The 23,819-nt window shown below is 39.0% G+C and overlaps 1 protein-coding gene across 4 annotated transcripts; it reads left to right on the forward strand.

The window, feature by feature from the left end:
- The first annotated feature begins 438 nt into the window (after positions 1–438).
- MARVELD2 (MARVEL domain containing 2) lies at positions 439–23,819 on the forward strand. 4 transcript variants are annotated; one of them, XM_027864330.1, is made up of 8 exons: positions 457–481; positions 1,008–1,135; positions 3,513–4,676; positions 7,600–7,635; positions 14,778–14,926; positions 16,206–16,377; positions 20,713–20,763; positions 21,822–23,819. In XM_027864330.1, exons 3-8 carry the CDS (start codon positions 3,528–3,530, stop codon positions 21,942–21,944), a joined length of 1,680 nt encoding a protein of 559 aa, XP_027720131.1. In that variant the 5' UTR covers positions 457–481; positions 1,008–1,135; positions 3,513–3,527; the 3' UTR covers positions 21,945–23,819. The 4 variants fall into 4 exon arrangements, with proteins under 4 accessions (XP_027720134.1, XP_027720131.1, XP_027720133.1 ...); XM_027864331.1 differs by lacking the exon at positions 457–481 and adding an exon at positions 664–678; XM_027864333.1 differs by lacking the exon at positions 1,008–1,135 and having other exon boundaries at positions 439–481.

The following is a 23,819-nucleotide window of genomic DNA, read 5'->3' on the forward strand; positions in this document are numbered from 1 at the left end:
CTGTCTATATTTTTATAAATGTTTAAAACGTGAAAGCCTATGTTATATGATTTTTGGATAAATTATGCAAATACCTACTTAAATGTATCAAATATTTTTAAACAAAAACATTAAATGCTTTTTATTTCTTCAATATTTACGATTTCGCTGGCACTGACTTCCCACGTATTTCGTTAAGGCAACGTGAACTTTTCCCGATTTTTAAACGCTGTATACAAATGTGTAAGAAAGGAGCCGAAACGAACACCCCGCTCTGCGGCCGTCCCTGGGCAGTGTCCGGGAGGGGAGGGCCCCCCCCCACCGCGGCCGCCTCAGCCGCCGTTCCCAGCAGCTCCTCAGTTTTCTTGGGCCCCGCGCTCCGGTAACAAGGAGCGGAGTGAGCGAGCCCCTCCCGACCTGTGCAGGGCACTTCCGGCCCGGCGGCGAAGGACGTCGGCCGCCCGGCCCCGCCCCGGAGCCTCGCTCGGTTTCTGCCTCCCAGGTGAGTCCTCGGAGAAACTAGAGGGCGAGTCACGTGACCCCGGAGAGGCCCTGCGGGAGGGGGCGGGGAGGGACGCGCGGGCGGGGCGGCCAGGTGTGCGCTGGGCGGGACCGGCACCGGGACCGGGACTGGCGCTCTCTGCCTTCCCCTTCGCCGCCGCCGCAGCCCGCTGGTCCGAGCCCGGGGCCGCCTGCCCGGTAAGTGAGGGAGCCCGCTCAGGGCGGGGGCGGGGGGTCGGAGCGGGACTGGGAGATAAAGGGGCTGTTGGTGGCTTACCGGGGGTCTTCGCGCGTCCCCGAGGAAAGGAGCGAGCCGCCCCGGAGGCGAGAGCGGGCTTGGGCACCGGGGGCGTCCGACCCGGCGCGGGCCGGGCAGGACCCGGAGCGCGGCCGTCCCGGCGCGGGCCGGGCAGGACCCGGAGCGCGGCCGTCCCGGCGCGGGCCGGGCAGGGTCGGCCCGGGGCTGCGCTGCCTCCCGCGTGGGGAAAGCCGGCCCTGACGTAGTTAAAAGTTACTTTCAAGTACAGGTTAACGACAATCCCAGGCGATCCCCAGACCTCGGGGCGTGAGGAAGCTGGACCGAGGGTTCGACAGAAATGAGATTTGGTATCAGGACACAGCTGCCCAGGAAGTCCACTATTTCTAAGCTTTCAGGGTGAGTTAGCTGTTTTGCAGTAGAGTCGGCCTGATGTAATGGAAAGAGCCCCAGTGGGAGGCATAGAACCTGGGCGCGAATTCCGTCTTGTTCACTGCTGAGCTGTGTGACCTTAGACAAGTTACTTAACCTCTCTGGGATTCGAGTCCCTCATCCTTAAAAAGAGGTGGTTGGGACTTTTTTCGCTTCGGGACCACTTTACACGTCCCCAAATGCTTTTGTTGATTATCTCTATTGATGTTTACAGTTTTAAGAATTAAAACGGCTTACTATTATTATGAAAATAGTTTTGACCTGACAGACCCCACTGAAAGGGTCTCACGATGACCTCCGACCACAGTTGTAGAACCATTGAACTAGATGACCTCTAAGGAAGATCCCTTCTAGCCCTCCAACCGTGATCTTTTGAGCCCAAAAATAGTTGTCTTTGAACATGGAAACCCTGAAAAATCTGAGGTATCTCACATTGACCAACAAACTGTCTGGCTATATTTAAACTGAAATCTGTGAGTCTGTCTTTGTTATTTTGGAGGAAGGAGGCACTTTCATGTGAGATTAGCAAATGATAATGCATTTACCCACCATTATTACACTTAGCCAAATTTCACTTTCAGAAAAGAATGTGAACACATGGAGAACAAAAACAAAAAACACAAGCCAGTTGCTTTTGGATGGTGAGCCTGTTTTTAAAAACATTGAACTGCAAGCTTGAATCAAAATAAAAAACTGTTCAACTGGAACACCAGAATACTCCCTGAACCAAACTTGAATGGAATCAGTTTTTAATTTATTTAGAGCCCTTAGGAAGTGAATAGGGTACACACACATTTAAGAAATGAATTAGCATCTCCACTAGCTATTACAATGAAAATATCCACTTGAATCATTTGATTCATGTTGTTCCACTTTTCTCCAAATCCCAGTGATTTAAACATGCCGCTTCTCATCTCTGGGCCTCCTTTTCCCCTCTGTGAGATGAGAGGGTTAAACCAGATGATATCTCAAGATCCTTCCAGCTCCAGTACTTTTTATATTAATTCTAGTAAGTTATTGGCAAGATAACCTGCTACTAGAGAACAAGCTGCATAGGTGAAAGTGAATAGTAACCCCTTTGGTTTAGGGACAACCTAACAGCAAATATTGAGTCACTGACCCATTAGTCTTCTCTCGGAAATTTAAAATTGTTAAGCTTTATAAGCCTCCATGTAACTTTTGTGAATTGCACAGTGACTAATGGAACACGTCTCTTATGCTTTCACAAATAATTTGCTGATATTTGAGAAGGGAAAAATTGAACAATTTTACCCTTAGGTATTATTTTGGCACACTATTTCCTCCTCCTGAACATGGGTCCAGATGATTAATTTCAATTTAGAAATTTACTTAAAAGTAATCCACTGTATAACTTTTATGGCAACTTGCAAAAAAAGAACTTAAATGCTGATTTTGTGAATTCTTTTTCAGTTGATTCCTGAAATGCATTTTCCAGGCTTAGATAGAGGGCTAAAGTTGAAGATTAACCAAAAGCTCTTATGAAAGTAATGCATTTTGTGGGGTGGGATTCCCTTTTCTTGCTTAAACACAGCCCTATTATTCTAACCTTCAGGACAGGGAGAGAGAAAGATTTATGTTTTTTAAAATTTTATGATTTTGATTGATGTGCTTTTTTATGTTTTTCAATTGTTACTTTTTTTTGCTCCGAGGCAATATGTCACCATGGATTTAGTTTTGAAAATCTGAAGTGTTGAATATTTATCATTCCTGTTTTATACTGAATAGTTATGCTGAATTAGCTTTTTTAATCCCAAACCTTTTGATTTTATCAAGGTATACCCCTAATTAGCTTTCCTAATTAAGACAAAATTGATTCCTTGTACTGTGGATAGCCTCCCAATTTGGTTGCAAGGAAATGTGAGCCACCTGAGAAGAGTATTGTTTCCTGACTCATCAAATTACTGATATAATCATACTCTCAATATTTTGCTTCAGCATCTGAGAACAAGAATTTATCTGTGAGTTCTTTTTAAAATAGTATTTAAGGCTCATCTGAGAGAGGTTATTTTCATTTTTTACAAAAAATGCCTACATAGTTTTTTTAAATTGTTTTACAGAGAACACAGATGCAAATAAATAATATTTCAAATTATATTTTGAAATTTAGAACTAGTTTTAAAATCTGGGGATTAAATTTGTGTCTCAGACTATCTCCGTATAATAGAATTGCCAAACATTCAGTTCCGATGATGAGACATTTCAATTTTTGATCCTCACAGTATGAACAGAAAGAGAACTTTGGCTACTGCTTGTGTAAGAGGAGGGGATAATCTGAAGGAGAATATAACTATGCATAATATATAACTTTAATTTTCTGAAATAGGAGTAAGAATCACAAATGTCGTCAAATGGTGTGGTGTCTGAGAGAAGATCTAGGAATCCAGGCAGAGTTTGTGATGATGTTCCGGGAGACTCCTCCCATCTAGATGGTACACTGAGGACACTTGAGAGTCTTAGAGAGAGTGAATTAGCTGTGAGCGCAGATCCTTTGCCGCCCCCGCCTCTCCCCTTACAGCCACCATTTGGCCCGGACTTTAATTCGAATGACCCAGAAGAGCCAGTTCTAGCTCCAGATATCAAACCTGTGAGGAGGTTCGTTCCAGACTCTTGGAAAAACTTCTTCAAAGGGAAAAGGAATGACCCAGAATGGGACAGGCCTGCGTCTGACATTAGGTATATTTCTGATGGTGTTGAGTGTTCTCCACCAGCCTCACCAGGAAGATCAAATTATCCCAGTGACCCTAAAGATCCATACAGAGAGTCCAGTGGAACTTACAGTTCACGGAAGGAAACTGAAGCATTTCTCCCCCAGGATTCATGTGGATCCCTGGGACGACACACGCAAACAGCCCTGACTTACAGCGAGAAGGTGGAAGAGTACAACCAGAGATACTCCTACATGAAGTCATGGGCAGGACTACTGAGAATCCTTGGTGTTGTGGAGCTGCTTTTAGGGGCAGGTGTCTTTGCCTGTGTCACAGCCTATATACATAAAGACAATGAATGGTATAACCTGTTTGGATACTCACAGCCCTATGGTATGGGCACCGGTAGCCTGGGCAGCATGTATGGAGGCTACTATTACAGTGGCCCCAAAACCCCTTTTATACTTGTGGTTGCTGGGCTAGCTTGGATTACAACCATCATCGTTCTGGTTCTTGGCATGTCCATGTATTATCGGACCATCCTTTTGGACTCTAGTTGGTGGCCTTTAACTGAGTTTGGAATTAACATCGCCCTCTTCATTTTGTATATGTCTGCTGCCATAGTCTATGTCAATGATACCAACCGGGGTGGACTCTGCTATTACCCTTTATTCAATACACCAATAAATGCAACGTTTTGCCGAGTAGAAGGAGGACAGATAGCAGCAATGATATTTTTGTTCGTTACCATGATTGTTTATCTCATTAGTGCTATAGTTTGCCTAAAGTTATGGAGGCATGAGGCAGCAAGGAGGCACAGAGAGTATATGGAGCAGCAGAGGGTAAGTAGTAAAGCTGTTATCTGATGGTCCTTTATTTGTTTATTTATTGCCTTTTGTGTTTCAGTTTTCAATAAATATTCCTATGCCAAGATAGCTACTTCTTAGTTCCTTATTGTCCTACAGGGCAGAAGGAATAAATCTGTTAATGTAGAGAAGAACATTTTTGTGTTCTAGAATGTAGAAATCCTTGCCCTGTGCTACTGATACGTCATGGCATTCCTTTTATTCCATTCTTGTATTTGACCATCGTACCACTTTGAAAGTGGGCCGCAATTCTTAATATATTGTTTGTCTTTTAAGTCATTATGTTTGTCGCTATTTGAGGTGAATTTGAAGTTGCTAACTAAATGAAATATGGCCTCTGAGGTTCCTTCCAGGTTTAAATCTGTGAACCTATGGTCTTGTTTTTTAATTATTAAAATCAAATTCTTAAGAGAATACTGATAACTAATACATATTAAGAAGTCCTTTTTTTGTTCATTGAGTTAAATTAAAGCACATAGATAGATATGCTATTAGTTACCTATAGTTTGCTAAGTTATCAGATAACTGAGATTCCATGAATCGGTATTTTTACTGAAATAATACTGGGGCTGCTGCATCTAAAATTTCTTAGAAATGTGTCAGGGTTTTTTTTAATTACTCAACTATCTGCTTTCACATATCAAGACATTAAGAAAATATCTGCTAGGGCATTCTGGAAGCCCTTTTTTTTTGAAAACATTGTTGAAATTACTTTAAATGAACCACAGTAAAAAATATTAAGAGATACTTTTATAAACTCCATTTTATATTGAAACAAGTTGGTGTTTTTCTTTCTTACTCTAAGGAAGTGTGTTTAGTGGAATTTCCTGCGCCAGTGAAAGGGTCAGTATTTATCTTCATTTCAATCAGCTACCAAACCATGGATTCTCTTTTTACCACACTAAGATATCAGACAACTTTATAAAAGTGCACGCCATATAGTATGGCTAGAGCTACACTATACCTGAGAAGTGAAAATGGATGCCTGTGATGTTATCATTAATACATACTAGCATAAACATCCTATTTTGATTTGCAATTTGATCTAAAAAAAATTTGAATAATTTGAAAATATATATAACATGAGGAACCTCAAAATACCTTTTCTTTTCCAGGTGTTCTGCCTAAGTTATTGGTACAAAATTCAGGGCTTAGGCTGTGGCAGAGCTTGACCTCACTTTGTGCTTTCCCCAAAAAGAGTGCTTCTTACCTTTACTCTTTATATCGACTCATAGAGCCGGAAAATAAAATCTAACCTAACTCTTCATTTTATAAATAAGGAAATGGAAACACAAAGAAAAGGGACTTGCCCAAGGTCACACAGGTTGTTGGTAGTAGAACCGTAAGTGTAATCCATGTTTCCAGATTGTTGGTGAAGAGCGAGTTCCACTGTATTAAGCGACATTAAAGTTAGCCAAGCTGTGGTGTTTGTGTTTGTGTGTATAAGGAATGACCTGAAGCTTTTTTTTTCTGTTGACTCCATGTTCCATTTGGATAACCTCTTAATTATTAAATCTGAAGATAGAAATTGGGTATCAGTGTCCTCCTAAGAATTTACTTGATTTTTACAAATCAAAAAGACCACCATAGGATCATAGATTTATAGCTGGAAAGAACCTCAGAGGGCGTATAGTCCATTTGGTTAGCAATCTCAACTAATCATTTGACTGTCATTTTCACTTTAAACATCAGACACACACAGTGATTCAGAGAACAAACATTATAGTGGGAATATCTTCTTACTGCCCCTGCCAGCTGTCTCCTCAGCAGTTATGAAATGTCAAAAGGTAAAAAAGGTACTTGGTTCATTTATTCAGATTTCCAGCAAACATTTTAATAAATGCACTTAGGAGCTGAGGAAACAGGTAAAGATACATTTTTAGATTTTTTTTTAAATATTTTATTTTCCCCCAGTTACATGTAAAGACAATTTTTAATATTCATTTTCCAGAAATATTGAGTTCCAAATTTTCTCTCAGGACATAGACCCTATGCTCAAGGAATTTCCAGTCTAACAGAAACTTCTGCCCTGGGTCCCTGCTATCCTAATGGGTAACTGCCTCTCCCTCACCATTATTTTAGAAAAAATCCAGCCATCATACTTTTTACTTCACTCACTTGGCTGAGACCATCTCCTCCACATCCTCACTGCTACTGACCACTGCTCTTTTTCCAGTTATGAAACCATGAACAGATCCACTCTGTTCTTGTTCCTTAATGGAGTGTATCATTCTGCTTCCCCATGGCCTTACTCACTATATCTGTAACTTTCCAGGACAAAGAGCCTGGGTTCCATTCCCCATTTGAGTTTCTTCCCATTAGAAGGCTAGCTCTTTGTGGACAGGACTATCTTTGCTTTTGTATTTTTGTCCCCAGGACTTAGCATATAATAAATACCTTTTTAAATTTATAGTAAGAGAATCCATAAACTAGATCAGAAGGGTCAAATTGAAGGCCCCCTATTCTCACCCCTCCCAATGCATAGGCAACCAAATTAAAATGTAATTGGGAAATAATTAACAAAATAATTAAAAATACAGTTCATCACAGATAATGTTAATTTGTGAGGTTGTTTGTTTTTTTTTTTTTTAGGCAATTGGGGTTAAGTGACTTGCCCAGGGTCACACAGCTAGTAAGTGTCAAGTGTTTGGTCTGAGGCCAGATTTGAACTCAGGTCCTCCTGACTTCAAGGCCAGTACTCTATCCACTGCACCACCTAGCTGCCCCTGTGGTTTTGTTTAAGTCAGTATGCAGCCATGGGGATCCATTTCTATTTGAATTTGACACCACTGGACTAGATAATTGATCCTTAAGTAATTGGAACTTAAGCCCTGAATAAATATTTTAGAGAATGTCTTCACCTTATTTTAGAAAATTGTTTTTGCTCTTTTCCTTTCAGATAAGTGAGCCCTGTCTTGCATCAAAAAGAACAACGGTAAGAATAGTTAATAACTTTTATTTCATACCTTATGTTGAAAGTAGAGGAAGCTATACAATATGCTCTTTTTAAAAACTGATCTTATCTCCTGCATGATACAACTAAAGTCTTCTATATTCTCAATTCTTTCAATAACACAGATTCTTGATGTTTTTTTTAAATGCAAAAATGAATTAACTTCAGCTCATTATGCTTGAAAAAGTGAATCATTTTAGGCCTAAGGGAATTAAAAGGTGAGAAAAGTGTTACCTATATTCTTTGTGTTTAAGAGAATTTTGCTGTCATAAAAGTGGCTACATTCGTAACATTTGACTTTGTCAAATGTCTTGTTGAAATCAAGTTCACCAAAAATCTTGAAATTCTTGAAATCTTGAAATTGCCATGACTCAGGCATTCCCCCCAATCACAATCCAGAGACCTTATCCGAAAAGGAAACTTTGTTTTTCATGAGCCCTTCCTGTTTTCTGTTGCTCTCTGCATCCTCTTCTATGAGTTTCCGAACCATCTCTTTAATAATCTATTATTTTTCCAGGAATCAACATTAGATTCCAAAATCCACTCTTTCCCCATTCTTAAAACTGGGCCACTTGGCCATCTCTAGTTTTGTAACACCTCTCCTATTCATAATTCCTCAAAGATAACTGATGGTGTTTCTGTAATCACCTCCACTACAGCAAATGAAATAATATTTGTTAAGTGCTTAGGATAGTACCTGGCATATACTGAGAAACTAATAAATGCCTCTTTCCTTCTTTCTTTGATAAATTCTTGTTTCCTGCTTTCTTCTTGCAAGTTCTTTTAGCAGCCAGGGGATTCATTTAGGTCTAAAAATTTAAACTCACTTTTGAAATGTTTTTAAATTAAAAAAAATGTTTTTAAACATTTGAGTTCCAAATTCCCTCTCCCTCCCATTCATTGAGAAGGCAAGCAATCTAATACCCATTATTCATGAAACTTAAGCTCATTTAAAGAATTTTAGTTACTTTTTTAGAGAGGAAACACTGAATGGAGACCTGGCCTGCATGCCAGGAAGACCTGCTTTCAAGCCCTGCCTCTGACTCATGCTGGAGGTATGACCCAGAGCAATCACGTAATCTCTCGGTGCCCTGGTATGGTTTCTAAGATAAGGGTTCTTCTTTATCACCTTTTGTTTGTTGTGGACCCCTTTGGCAGGCTCTTGGAGACAGTCTGTAGATCCCTTCTCAGGACAATGCTTTTAAGTGCATAAAATACAAAGAATGATAAAGGAAAACAATCTTATTGAAACAGTTATCAAAATATATTCTAAGACAAATTTATGCATTCCAGGTTAAAAAAAAGAAAACCCTTCTCTTCTCAAAGACTGTAATTTGCAGAACAGTTGCTGATCTGTATTGGTTTTTTCCTCACCCAACATCGACGACATCATGGATCTGAGCCAAAGAAAAGTACTTTCTTATATTTTTCACCTGCCTTGGGCTTCCATTCCTTTAAAATCATACTTGTCCTACTATTTCCTATTCAGTGTGAAGTTCTCTTTTTTTCCATCAAGGAAAATGAAACAGAAAATTAACTTCTCTTTTCTGTCATCGTTATACTCTCTATCGTCACGCAGGAAAACTCATCGCTTCCTTGTTCTTGGTGCTCCTTTTTTTTTTTTTAGGGGGCCCCCCCTTTTGTTGTTGTTACTCTTGGCACATTTTGTAAACCTCAGTTCATTCTTAGCTTTAGCTTTCCTCACATTATTCTCCCCAGTCCATGCCAACATCTTGTATTTGTCTTTGGCCGCATGCCCCTCCTTCTGTCCTTCCTACATCTCCTGTCAAAATCTGATCTCCCTAGATCGATCCCATTGAAGCTACCAGGATTTCCTTAGATAGGTGCCCCTATTTTTGCACTTCAGGACCACGTCAGGTCCCATCTGCATTTTGTGTTTCAGAACCTCCTGTATCCCTCTGGAGTCATCCCTTTGAGCGCCTCTGACTGGAAGATCTTACCTATCCTTTCTGTGAACTCCTCAAATTCTGCTTTTCTGAAATCTGGGGTACCTCACTCACTAGACACTTCCCGTCTTTCATTCTTATAAATTCCAAGGTATATAAAGTGCTGAGCCTGGAGTCCGGAAGACTACTATTGGGAGGTCACTTACCCTCTCCCAGCCTAAGCGATAAAATGGGAATAATAATAGCACCTACTTCCCAGAGTAGTTGTAAGGATCAAATGAGATGATGTGTGTAAAATGCCTAGCACAGTATTTGGCTTAATAAATGCTAGTATTTTATTTTATATAATCACTTTTTCCAGAAATTTCTTTTATTTGTACATTTCTGAGCTCTTCCTTCTTAGAATAAAGTCCAGAATAGCCATTGTGCTTATTGCTTCCTCTGCTTTCTAAAAGGAAAAAAAGCCAACAAGGCAAGACACGAATTTATTTATTTAAGTGCTTTGCTTTTAGCAACTTGTCTCCACTCAGAAAATGGCCCCTCTGGTATTTCACTTCTGGTATTTGCTGACAAGACTCTATTATGAGGGAGTTGCTAAAGTAAAGAAACACAGTATTAGACCTCCCATCTGTGTTTCGGATCCTGTCCCTTTTCTTTGGTGTGCATTCTAAGCCTTCATATCTCAGAATCTGAAGTTAATAAATAGCATTTACCTAGAGAGGTCTTGAAGCCATTTTAACTTGCTGTTGTATGACTAGATTCGGGACCCATTCTGCACTTGACTTTTCCTAATTAACAGCAGATAAGGAGCACTTGAAAAGTGGAACATATGTATTTGTAGTCATTTAAGACATAACATAAGCAAATAAAAGCAAAAGTCAAAGAAAATAATCTGCACAAAATATGCTGAATCCTTAAGACACTCCCAACTATTTAAAAAAATACTTTTTTTAATTAAAAAAAAATCAAATCAAGAAGTTAGATGGACGGGTTGACACACCTGTTCAAGGCAGCTTGGAATGGTGGAATTGGAGTCTGAGGATCCAGGTTGGAATCCCAGCTGTGCTACTAACCACCTGTGTGACTATGGGTGAGTCATTTAACCTTGATAAACCTTAGTTTCCTCATCTATGAAATGAGCAAGATGACCTTTAAGGTCCAATCCATCTCTAAATCCAGACTCACCTGAAAGAACTTTCCCTACAATATATGTAAGTGTGTATGTCCTTGTCAGATGCTCCTGATGAGTGCCTGCTTTCCTTCTCAGAGTTTGTCAAGTTGATACCTCACTGCAGAGAATTAGGGAGCAATTCAAAGAGAATATTGTGTGTATTATCAGCTAATGTCCTTATATTGAGTTTTGTTTTTTAATTGTTTTCGTGACAAAGGAAGATGGGGGGGTTGAAGCGACTAAAGACAAATGACATTTTTTAAAATGTATTTAAAAAATTTTTATAAAGCAGCAATCCTCAAAACTACTTGGTACTGGCTAAGAAATAGAGTGGTGGATCAGTGGAATAGGTTAGGTATGCAAGACATGGTAGTCAATGACTATAGTAATCTACTATTTGATAAACCCAAAGACCCCAGCTTCAGGGATAAGAACTCACTATTTGACAAAAACTGTGGGGAAAACTGGAAAAGAGTATGGCAGAAAATTTTTAAAGAGCCAGCCTTAGGTGGAGAGGATATGAGAATTAACTATGTTGCTCAAGGAACTTTCTGATAGGTCTCAATTTTATTACCTAAGAATCTTTACATTTTTAGGTGTTTACTGTTGTTGATTATAATAATACTAAGTAGCTGGTATTTTAGATAGCACTTTAAGATTTGCAAAGTACTTTACAAATATTAGAATTTTATTTTCACAACAACCCAGGAGGTAAATGCTATTATTATCCCCATTTTACAGATAAGGAAACTGAAGCAGACAATAAGTGACCTGCCCAGGACATACTTTAGGTCCATTGCTCTATCCACTGCACCACCTAGCTGCCAAGGTTTAAGAAAGAAACCATGAAATAACAATCATTTAAGTAGGAAGAAAGATTGCCCTAAAGTTTTCTAATACCATTTATTCTCTCCACCTTGTGTTCTGGACAGGAGTAGGGGTGAGGTGATTAGTATGTAGGAATTAAGTGGGATGAAAAATGTCAACCTTAAAATGAAGGTCATGACCAAAAAAAGGAGGGGGGGTGCAGCTAGGTGGCACAATGGATAGACCACCGGCCCTGAAGTCAGGAGTACCTGAGTTCAAATCCGGCTGCAGACCAAACATTTGACATTAGCTGTGTGACCCTGGGCAAGTCACTTAACCCCAATTGCCTTTAAAAAAAAGAGAGAGAGAGAAACGTAGATAGGTGCCCTAGTCCACCTTTATTTGGAAGAAGGATAGCCGCCTCACCAGAATACAAATGAAGTTATTAGATGTTCAGAACAGACAGTCAACTCTGCCTTTAACAAATATATGTTAAGCATGTGGATCCTGCTTGAATCTTCACTTAACCCCACCATCCCTGCTAGCACACATCCTTTCTCTCTCTTCCCCTTCTCCTGATAATCCAATAAACTTCTTGGGTAAGTCATATACCCTAGCTGCCTCTGCTTCTTTTCCTCTTACTTGCTTCTAAACTCTGCAGTCTGGATTCAGACTTGATCATTCACATGAAACTAGTCTCTCCAAAATTACCAAGTAATTCCCAAATTCACTGGTCTTTTCCCAGTCTGCATCCTTGGCCTCTCTACCACCTTTGAGATTGTTAGTCACCCTCTTCTCTTGGATGATCTCTCCTGTCTGGGTATTAATCATGCTGCTGTATTGGTTCCTGGTTTTCCTTCTACCTCTCACTGACTGTCTCCCTTTTACTCTCCTTTGCTGGATCTTCAGCAGATCATGTCTTCTTTCTATGGGTTTCTTCTAAGGCTCTGTCCAGGTCCCTTTTCTCTCTCATACACCAGGGATTCTTAACCTGGGGACAGCAGTATTGGCTTGTTTTGGATTTTTTTTTTTAGTCCTTTGGTAACTGTATTTCAATATAATCAACTCCCTTTTTAATGCTTTTTAAAAATTTTGTGCATTTAAAAACATTATTCTGAGAAAGGTTTCCTAGACTTCACCAGACTGTCTAAGGGGTCCATGACACAACCAAGGTTAAGAACCCCAGTTCTACACTATCTCACTCAGTGATCTTGTCAGATCGTCACATGGATTCAGTTGTCATCTTTATGTAGATGAATCTCAGATTTGAATATCCATCACTATTCTTTCTTGAGGTCTAGCCTCACATGGATGTCTCAAATTGGAGATTCATGAGTCTTCCTGAATGCTAATAATCTGAGATTCCTTTCCATTGACATTCTATCTTGTGTGTGCATAAGTAGTTCTATGTTGTCTCTTCCAATAAAATGTGAGCTCCTTGAGAATACAAACTATTTTTGCCTTTTTTAAATTATTCTTAACCCTTAGCACTGTGCCTGGCAACTAATAGGCGCTTCATAAATGCCTATGGACTGACTGACTGACTGAATCAACAGCACACACTCCTGACCCAATGAGAACTTGTTCACTGCTCTTTCTCCCCCTCACCACTGGCTTCCAATAAACTTTACACTTTTTCTTCTTTCACAACATGAAAGCCTGTATCAAATTGCTTGCCGTCTTGAGGAGGGGGAAGGGGAGGGAGGGAGAAAAAAAATTGGAACTAAATTTTACACTTTTACCACTAAAAGAGTATAGGGTAGGGGGACAGCCAGGTGGCGCAGTGGATGGAGCTCCAGCCCTGGAGTCAGGAGGACCTGAGTTCAAATCCAGCCTCAGACAGTTGACACTTACTAGCTCTGTGACCCTGGGCAAGTCACTTAATCCCAGTTGCCTCACCAAAAAAAAAAAAAAAAGAATATAGGGTAGGGAAGAGAGGGAGAATGTCTTCCCCCAAGATCAAATGAGAATCACAATCATCCTGACTTTCTGTAGTATCTTCTACTCTTCCGTTTGTTTTTCTAGCACAAGTGGCTAGTTCAAGTTTACTCTTCATTCTTAATACAGTGTAAAGGAATTTTCAGTTATAAGCTAGATTTGAGAGAAATTGTACTTATAAGTTTGCAGTGATTTACTTATCTTGACACAGATTTTTGTTGTTAAGTCATTCAGTCTTGCCCAATTCTTTTTTTTTTTATTTTAATTTTCATTTTGGAGGCAATGGGGTTAAATAACTTGCCCAGGGTCACACAGCTAGCTAGTAAGTGTCTGAGGTCAGATTTGAACCCGAGTCCTCCTGACTCCAGGGCTGGTACTGTATCCACTGCACCATCTAGCTTCCCCTATGGTGAATAATATTTAAGTGAGTAAAATAAAATATACGGGATTACAAAGGAAACCAATTATATTGAAATATAGTTATCAAAAGATTTAAAGCCAAGTTCTAGATTAAGAACCCCTATTCTAGATACTCTCTTAATATCACTCTCTTTCCAAGCTTCCAGTCCTTCTCCTCCATCTGGACCCTTGGACATTGAGCTTTCCTATTCAAGGACCCAGAGTCCCGGTAGAAGTAGAGTCATTTAATCTCCTTATTTCCTTGTTCTAATTAGGCTTCTCCATATGTGGTGTATTTGATTGAAGTATTGGACTTGGAATTGGGAAGACCTGAGTTTAAATCCTGCCTCATACACTTAACTAGCTGTGTGACAAAAAGGCAAGACCTCTCTCCACCTGAGTTTTCTCATTTGTAAGATGGGTATTATTTTGAGATCAAATGGACATAAAATGGTTTTTGTTTTTTTTTTTTGGTAAGGCAGTTGGGGTTAAGTTGACACAGCTAGTAAGTGTCAAGTGTTTGGTCTGAGGCTGGATTTGAACTCAGATCCTCCTGACTTCAGGGCCGGTGCTTTATCCTCTGCGCCATCTAGCTGCCCCAATACATAATAATTTTTAAAATTATTTAAGATATCCATCCACCTCTATCATCTACAGTTACTTTGTGGAGAGTATGATGTTTCTGACACAGTGAACTCTCACTGAATTCCAAGTCTAATACACATCTACATTTTAAATATTCAGGATTGTTTTCTGACAAAAATGAATAATTGGTTGCTAATTGAATAAAGCATCTTAATTCTTCTTTTGCCTTTTCCTCTTCCTTTAGTTTTCTGCTGAACATGAATTTTACCTTAAGTGCTCTTCTTTAAAGAAAAAATTTGTGATAATCTTAATTTCAGCATGAAATGCCCAGCAGTGATGAGAGACAAAGATACTCAGAAGATGATTTCAAAGAGTTGAGAGCAACAAAAATAAAGCCTGAGCTGCTTAGTGGACACATCCCATCTGGACACATTCCTAAACCCATAGTGATGCCAGATTACGTAGCGTGAGTACATTTTCTGAAAATGACTCTTATAGAATAGAGTAAAGAGAAGAAGGAGGGGAATAGGATGGAGGGAAATACAGTTAACAATCATACCTTGAAAAAATTTGTGAAGCAGATTTCTCTGATAAAGGCCTCATCTCTTAAGTATATAGAGAAATGAGTCAAATTTATAAAAATAAGAGCCATTTCCCAAGTGACAAATGATCGAAAAATATGAAGTCAGTTTTCAGATGAAGTAATCAAAGCTAACTATAGCCATCTGAAAAATGCTCTAAATCACTATTGATTGGAGAAATACAAATTAAAATACTGTCAGATTGGCTAATAAGACAGAAAAGGAAAATGATAAATGTTGGAGGGGATATGGGAAAATGGTGACACTAATGCACCATTGGTGGAATTGTGAACTGATTCAACCATTATGTAGAGCAATTTGGAACTATGCCCAAATATTTATAGCAACTCTTTTCTGGTGGAAAAGAATTGGAAATTGAAGGGATGCCCATCAGTTGGGGAATGGCTGAACAATTTGTGGTATATGATTGTGATGGAATACTATTCTGATATGAGAAATGATGAGCTAGATGTTGTCAGAAAAACCTGGAGAGACTTACATGAACTGATGCGAAGTGAAATGAGTAGAACCAGGAGAACATTGTACGCTGTAACAGCAATATTGTAAGATGATCAACTGTGAATGACTTAGCTATTCTAAGTAATATAATGACCCAAGCCAACTCAGAAGGACTTAACATATCATCAAAAATGTTCTCCATCCCCAGAAAAGGAACTGATGGAATCTGAATATAGATAGAAGCATACTTTTTTACTTTCTTTATTTTTCTTGGGTCTTTAGTTTAGTCTATATTTTCTTTTACAACTTGACTAATATGGAAATATGTTTTGCATAATTACACATGTATAACCTATGTCAAATTGTTTGCCTTCTCAATGAAGGGGGTGGGAAGGGAAGGAGGGAATTTGGAACTCAGTTTTTAAAATTAATATTGAAAATTATTTTTACATGTAATTGGGGGAAGTAAAATATTAAATTAATTTTAAAAAAATAAAATGCCTCATATTAGAATTGTGATAAATTTCCATTTTGTGGTTTTCATTTTCTTCCCCACCATTTCTTTACTGATTTAGATATTAATTTGTTAGCTCGTTCCTTGACTTTAAGGTGCATAAATAGCAATTGTTAAAGAGCAGGCTGAAGCTACCATTTTTACTTGTCTTGGTATAGATTTACAGATCTGTGGGCTTTTTTTCCCTTTAGAAAGTACCCTGTGATTCAGTCAGATGATGAACGAGAACGCTATAAAGCTGTGTTCAAAGACCAGTTTTCGGAATATAAAGAACTGTCTGCTGAAGTCCAAGCAGTCCTCAGAAAATTTGATGAGTTGGATGCAGTGATGAGCAAATTGCCCCATCACTCAGAAAATAGACAGGTAAGAAGTACCTATGGACATCTGAAGAAAGAAGTTGATGATTATAGGTAGAAATGCAAATCACTTTAGAACATTCCATTTCTAGTTCTGTCCTCTGAGTTTAAGAAAATCATTTGAGGGGCAGCTAGATGGCACAGTGGATAAAGGATCAGCCCTGGATTCCCAGAAGACCTGAGTTCAAATCCTCAGACACGTAACACTTACTAGCTGTGTGACCCTGGGCAAGTCACTTAACCCCACTGCCTAGCCAAAAGAAAATCATTTGAATTATTTGATGGGGTGACTGGTCATGATGTGTTTTCAAACTACATCGTAAGGTTATGTGGCAAGATTAACCTCAGAATCAAATCTGTTATAATTTTTTTCATCAGTTATCCAGCTTAATTCACACTCATTTTTCCATTTAATTAAACTGCAAAAATATTCAAGCATTCAAACAACATAAAACCTGCTTTGTGCAAGTCACTGCTGGGTACAGTAGATACAAAGATCCTTACCTTCAAACAGCTTGTGGTCCATTAGTGAGAGAAAAAACTTGTACCCATATAACTACTCTAAAAATAGAATATAATAAGTGCATGAGAAGTAGTGTGAGAGTTCAGAGATAAAAGAGATCACATTCAGTTGTGGATGAGAAGCAAAAAGGCTTAAAGAAATCTTAAGGTACCACATACAGGCTGTACCTTAAATGATAGGTAAAATTGTAGGGGGCAGCTATGTGGCACAGTGGATAGAGTTCTGGCCTTGGAGTCAGGAGGACCTGAGTTCAAATATGCCCTCAGACACGTAACACTTACTAGCTGTGTGACCCTGGGCAAGTCACTTAACCCCGATTGCCTCACCAAAAAGCAAAAAAAAAAAAAGATTGTAGTTGATGGGAATTGAGTGGGCAGTGGGTGAGAGCATCTAGTCATGGGAGATTCTGTGAAAAGAGGTGCCAAGGGAGGACAGTGTAGAATGTATTCAGAGAATAGGGAAAAATCTCCTCAGTCCATCAACAAGCATTTATTAGGTGCTTCCTTTGTGCCAGGTGCTGTGCTGGGGTGGGGGTGGGGGAGGCAGTACAAAGACAAAAAGCAAACAGCCTCTGCCTTGGAGGAGTTAGAAGTATATGGTGGCCATTAGGGGGAGGCACCAGCCAACAGGAAGATAAGAAAAGGGCATGCTGGAGGTGATGTTTGAACTGAGCCTTAAGGCACATTCAGGATCCAGAGAAGGAGGGAGTGCATTCCAGGGTGGGGAATGAGAGGAGCTCCAAAATAGTCTGTATTGTGGAGGGTCTTAAGTGCAGCCCTACTGGGCAGCCTTTTACATTGCTCTTGGACTTTTTGTGCAGGCCAATTGTGAAGGGGATTTTCCTAAACCGATTCTGTGCAGAGATTAGAAAATTCTTGTTTAGGTGGCAGTAAGAGAAAACCAGATAGGACCTAGGGCCTAGTTAAGCAAAAGGGGGGGGGGGGGGGGGGGGGGGGGTCCTGTGTTAGGAATACAAGTCAGGATCAAGTTCAGGAGGTCCACTGATAGAAAGAGGAACAAGAATCCATCATGGTCGCAGACAGAGAAATTGAAAACAGTCTAAGAAGGCCACAAAGGTAATCATGGTTAAATAGCAGCAGGTTAAATAGTACCATGACTAGACTTAATTGATACAAGAAAGAGCTTTAGTGAGAGTTGGTATGGAATTAGTGAGTAGTGATCAAAAATAGAGATGAAAAAAAAGGAAAAGTCAATGATTATTTTTTCAAAAAATATGTGACGAGCAAAAGGAAGGGGACGTACACAAGCAAGGCAGTTTTGTTACTATGTTAAGTCCAGTATATCCTTTTTTTAAAAAAAGTAAAGTATACCCAGTGGATAGAGCACCAGCCCTGGAGTCAGGAGGACCTGAGTTTAAATCTACCTTCAGACACTTGACACTAGCTTTGTGACTCAGGGCAAGCCACTTAACCCCAATTGCCTGGACAAAAAAAAAAGTAAATTATAAAACAGAAGTGCAAGTTTCACCTACAATGCTATTTCCTATTCTTATTTGTTTATGGAAATGTTCACATTTGTTGTTTTTAAGTTTATAATTTTTTTAAAGGGAAAAAAGACTATCAGTAATAAATGGGTTGTACAGCAGTGGTTGCTCTCTTCTACTCCCAGCTAGGCATTGACTATTTTAACTGTTTAGTATTTCAGTGAGTCCTTAATCTCATCCACATGGATAGATCATAATTTACCCATACCTTCTTGGGTGTTGGTGTTCAGTCGTTTCAGTCATATCTGACTCTTCATGACCCCATTTGGGATTTTCTTGGCAAAGATACTGGAGTCACTTCCTTCTCCAATGTGTACCTGTTTTACAGATAAAGAAACTGAGGCAAACAGGGTTAAGTGACTTGCCCAGGGTCACACAGCTAGGAAGTGTTTTTGGCCAGATTTGAACTCAGGAAGATGAGTCTTCCTGGTTCCCAGCCCAGCGCTCTATGTAGTGTGGCACCACCTAGCTGCACTTCTTGGGCATATTCTCCGATAACTACTCCATGGGAGCCCTCCTTTTAGCCCTTTAACATTTCATGTGTACCAGTGCAGCACTGTGATTATCCATCTCAGCCCCACAAAAATCCTGTGTTGATGTATCATAAGACTGTGTGGGTCCTGGGGCCTTGAAGGCTGTGCCAAGGACATAGAAGCTCTGGTAACTTCTACCATGAGGGGAAAGTTTTTGAAAACAGGTGAGACTCTTTCACAGGGAAATGACTGTTTCAAGAAACTACAGCATGGCTTATTTCCATGGCTTATATTAGTCATTCAAAATTAAAATAGTACCAGTGCCCAAGGAGCTTATGAGATATAGCATATTTACAGATCAGTAAACACAGGATATATGCAAAATAAATACATAATAATGGGGGGAAGTAGAATGTCATAAATGACTCGGGAGAATCAGGAAAGATCTTGAAGGACGTGTTCCTGGAGCTGAGGTTTCTAAAAAGAAGACCTGAAGAAGGGAAGCATTCCAGGGATGGGGGACAGCCTGAAAAAAGGCCCAGAGATAAAAAACCATCTATGGCATATAGCAAGGAGGTGAGTTTGGAAAGCATGAGGGGGAGTAATGTATAATCAGCCTCAAAAGGCAGGTTGGAGATTATCAGTTAATTGTCAAGGGCTTTAAATGCCAGGCAGAGGTGTATATAATCTATCCTAAAGGTAGTCAAGTCACTGAAGATTCCTCACAGGAAGGGCCAAACTGAAAATCATCTTTGAGGAAAAGGCTGCTTTGCAAGAAGTTGCTTTGTTTTTATTTTATTTTATTTTATTTCATTTTATAATAAACTTGGATAATTTCCCATTTTCCCCATCTGTTAATATTAATAAACATCATTCTAAAAAAGTAGCTCTAGTTAGACATCATCTAAAATTAAGAAAATCTCCTCCAAATTACCTTACTTTGTCAGATCAGATTTTATACTAACTCTCTGCTTTTCTCTAGAGGAAATATTTAATTGGAGAAAGTCTTATCAAGGGTTTTAGCCATAGACAGGGCCTCTAATCTCTTCATTAACCACCCTACTCTCCCCACCACTACCACTACCTCCACCAATTAGCCATCTTAACAAAATCTTACACCAGAGATCATGTATGAAATATCAAATTCATCACTACTTAGGAAAAAATTCACAACACATAGTGACTGATGATGAATCATCCTTGCATTTTAAAAAAATTGCCTTGTAAAATTCTAACAGAAAAAAAAATTTTAAATGTGATGATAGAGCAAAAGATAGTTACGTATTACTATATATTCCCAAAAGGGCAGGTAGGTGGTGCAGTGGATAGATTGCCCAGCCTGGAGTCTGGAAGACTCATCTTTATGAATTAAAATCTGCCCTCTGGATACTAGCTGTGTGACCCTGGGCAAGTCACTTAACTCTGTTTGATTTGGTTTCCTCATTTGGAAAATGAGCTGGAGAAGGAAATGGCAAACCACTTCAGGATCTTTACCAAGAAAACTCCACACATACACACAGGCTCAGACATGACGGAAAAATTTCAGAACAACAGGGAATTTTATTTCTCTTCCGTGTATCCTCAGGCAGAGTTTACCCTGACCATAGTCAGTACTCAGTAAATGTTTGCAGGAAAATTAGAAAACTTCTAAAACTAAAGGTTTTATATTTCATTTTTTACTTAATATAATTATATGGTTGGGAGAAGGGATGTCATGCAATTGCTTTTGTTATAACCTTAGTAGAAAAAAATTTTTCAATTCTAATTTCCACCTTATTTTGGGAAGTTTATGAGTTGAGTGAAAGAAAGTTCTTATATCCAATTTTATAATCATATTTTTAGGAACATGAAAGAATTTCAAAAATTCTTCAAGAATTCAGGAAGAAAAAGAATGTAAGTATATCTAAATTTTCACTACTCTAATTTCACTGCTACTGAAGAGCCAAGTACCCTGGCTTTTAGGGCAACGACTGTGTGGTAGTATAATTACTTGTATGTGATTTAAAGCCAGATTATTTAGGGGAGCAGGTAGTGCGTATTCTTACTCCCTCCCTTTCTTGGCCAAATTGTAGCGCATCCTGGTTGAATAACTGAGGTTTTGATGGCCTCTTCCCAAATTCTTTATCCGTTCTTCCTTCTTCTGAGAATGAGAGTCCTACAGTTCCAAAGGACTCATAATGAAAAATGCTGTCCACCTCCAGAGAGAGAACGGGTCAACTCTGAGCGCAGATTAAAGCATGACGTCCTTCTCTTTCCTTCTTTTTCTTGATTTTTTTTTTAACAACACAGCTTATAAAGCAATGTGTTTTGCATGACTTCATATGTCTAATTGATGTCATGTTGCTTACTTTCCCAGTGGGTGGAGGAGGGATTGCAAGGAGGAGGAGAATATGGAACTCAAAATTTAAAAAAATGAATGAGGATCCAGGCCCTCTCCATCATTCTTCTTTCATCCCCTACTTAATCTCATAGTACAGTAGAGAGAAGTTTTATCAACTCTTTTATATTTCTTCATGTTTCTGATGCATGAGTAGAATAATAGCTTCTAAGCATCTGGTGCTTTACAGTTTACAAAGAGCTCACTTTACAACCTTATCTCTATTTTATTGATGAAGAAACTAAGAATCAGAGGGGTTAATGACTTGTCCAGGGTCATAAGCGGGTAAATAGCAAAATCTTCACTTGGATGCTACAGGTCTCCTCATTCTTAATTCACTATTCTGTGCATTAGACTGCCCTCTCTTCATAAAAGGCAGGTACCTCAAAAATTATTAGGTTAATTATAAATAGTCTTTGATAGACATTGGGATGCATTTATAGGAAGTTAATTCTAAAAGGTGTTTTTCCAGACACATCATTATATGATTACATTTGCTTTTGTCTTTCCTTGTCTCAAAGAAGCCAAAAAGAAGGTTTCTTTAATCATGAAGTATGTGATGTCTTTCTTACAGGATCCTACATTTTTGGAAAAAAAGGAACGTTGTGAATACCTGAAGAGTAAGCTTTCTCACATAAAACAAAGAATTCAGGAATATGATAAAGTTATGAATTGGGATATACAAGGTTTTTCCTAAACCTTATCAGAAAACTATTTTTGTATGGAAATGTGTTTAATATTTATTTACTGCCATGTCTTTACCAATTTCATGATATATCTAAAATTGGTTGCTATTGGGAACTAGCTTTTGACCATTTTAATCTGTATGAGTGCTAAAAGGTTTGTTTCCATTCAGATACCTCTAATTTCAAATTCAGTATGTGCCTTTATTTAGAATTAATTCATTTCTGAAAAAAATTATGCCTATTTCTCTTTAGAAAGTACCCTCAGGGAAAGTGATATAGGAATAATGTCTCTTAATAGGGGAAACCACTAGGATATTCTTAGTAGTATTTGCATTGTCACACTGCTATCCATTGGGTTTTCCATTTCCTAAAAAGATGAATTTCTTTTCCTAACCAAAGTTGTCATCTGCTTCCATGAATGGAAGAAATACAAGGCATCCTTGTTACAGAGTTCCTTAATCAGCAAGCCTAAATAGCCAACCAGAAAGCTCTGATACTGTGAATTCGCATTTTATGCTCTTAGGCCTTAACTTTCAAGAACAAGAAAATATGAAATATCGAGCAGAGAAAAAAACAACCTTTAACCTACTCTGGGGTGATGCCAACAAAGGGCCCAAGACCCTGTGGTCATTGGGGCCATGCAGAGGATCCCTCACGTCTGTCCTTCAGCTAGCTAGGTCCTCCCTTTCTAGCCTGACTTTACGTAAGTCTCCTTCATGCACTCCAGCCAAACTGGATTAGCTGTTCTCCACACTCAGCTGTGCATTCTAGAAATCTATACTTTCCCACAAGACATTCCCCAGAACCCGGAATGTGCTTCCTCCTCATTTCTGTCCTGAGAATCCTCATGTTTAATGGCTACTTTCGGACACCAGGCCTTTTACCCTCAAGCTCAAAGTGCTCTTTCCTTCCTCTGACAACTCCAAAGCATTTTTTCTGACCCTTTCTTTTGCCCACATCATGTCCTACCTTTTCTTTATCTGTATACATATTGTATTATATTTGTCTGTGTACATGTTGCCTTCTCCCCATCCTTTCACCCTATTAGAGAATAATCTGATGAGCAGGGTCTCTGTCTTTGCATCCCCCCTGCCTGGGACAGTGCCTTGTCCAGAATGGGTGCTTCCTAGATGTGAAAATCATTGAATAGGAAGAATGGGTAGCACCTGGTCTTCACAATTCAGACTGTCTTCTATCCCTAGTGGCCCCATGGGACTTTGGGTATGAATATTTTACCCTCCCCTTCCTATACCTCCAATAGTCTATGATATTCCAAGGTCCATATTTTCACCTTAATCTGGAATCTTCCAAGTAGTAAAGATTCTTCTGATTCCATTCAGACATATGTGTGTGTGTACATCAGAGTGAAATGACTTGGAACAAGTGAAATAAATGCTTCATTCATGAGAACCTTAATATTCTTAGCAAAGGCACAAAAATGAATTGTGGGAGCTTTTGTAATGTTAAAATTATTATTTGATCAATATCGAGCAATAACTCTTGAGTCCAGTGTGACCCTTCCTGTCCCATGCACTTGGCCATCTGTGAGTAGCCCCTCGCACAGAGTAGGCAATGAAAAAAATACTAGTCAAATTGAATTTTTTTATAAAGTTAGTTTATCACTTAAGCTTATACTTTGAATGTTCAAGATTACTGCTGGGAGAAAAAAAGCACATATAGAAAGTGTGTTATTTGCCTTAAAGAGTTTCCTTTTTCATTATTAACAAAGTAATCATTAGTGTTTATTTGTTGGTATTCTGTTAAAATGTAAACTGTTAGATAATAAAATCAAGAACTAGAAATATTAACTGGATAAAAATTTGTATTACAGTTGTAAATATTAACCTATGAAAGTCTTTTAATTTTGTAACTTTTTTTTACATGTC

The sequence above is a fragment of the Vombatus ursinus genome, unplaced genomic scaffold (assembly GCF_900497805.2).
Source record: "Vombatus ursinus unplaced genomic scaffold, bare-nosed wombat genome assembly UNPS02014774.1, whole genome shotgun sequence".
Lineage (NCBI taxonomy): Eukaryota > Metazoa > Chordata > Mammalia > Diprotodontia > Vombatidae > Vombatus > Vombatus ursinus.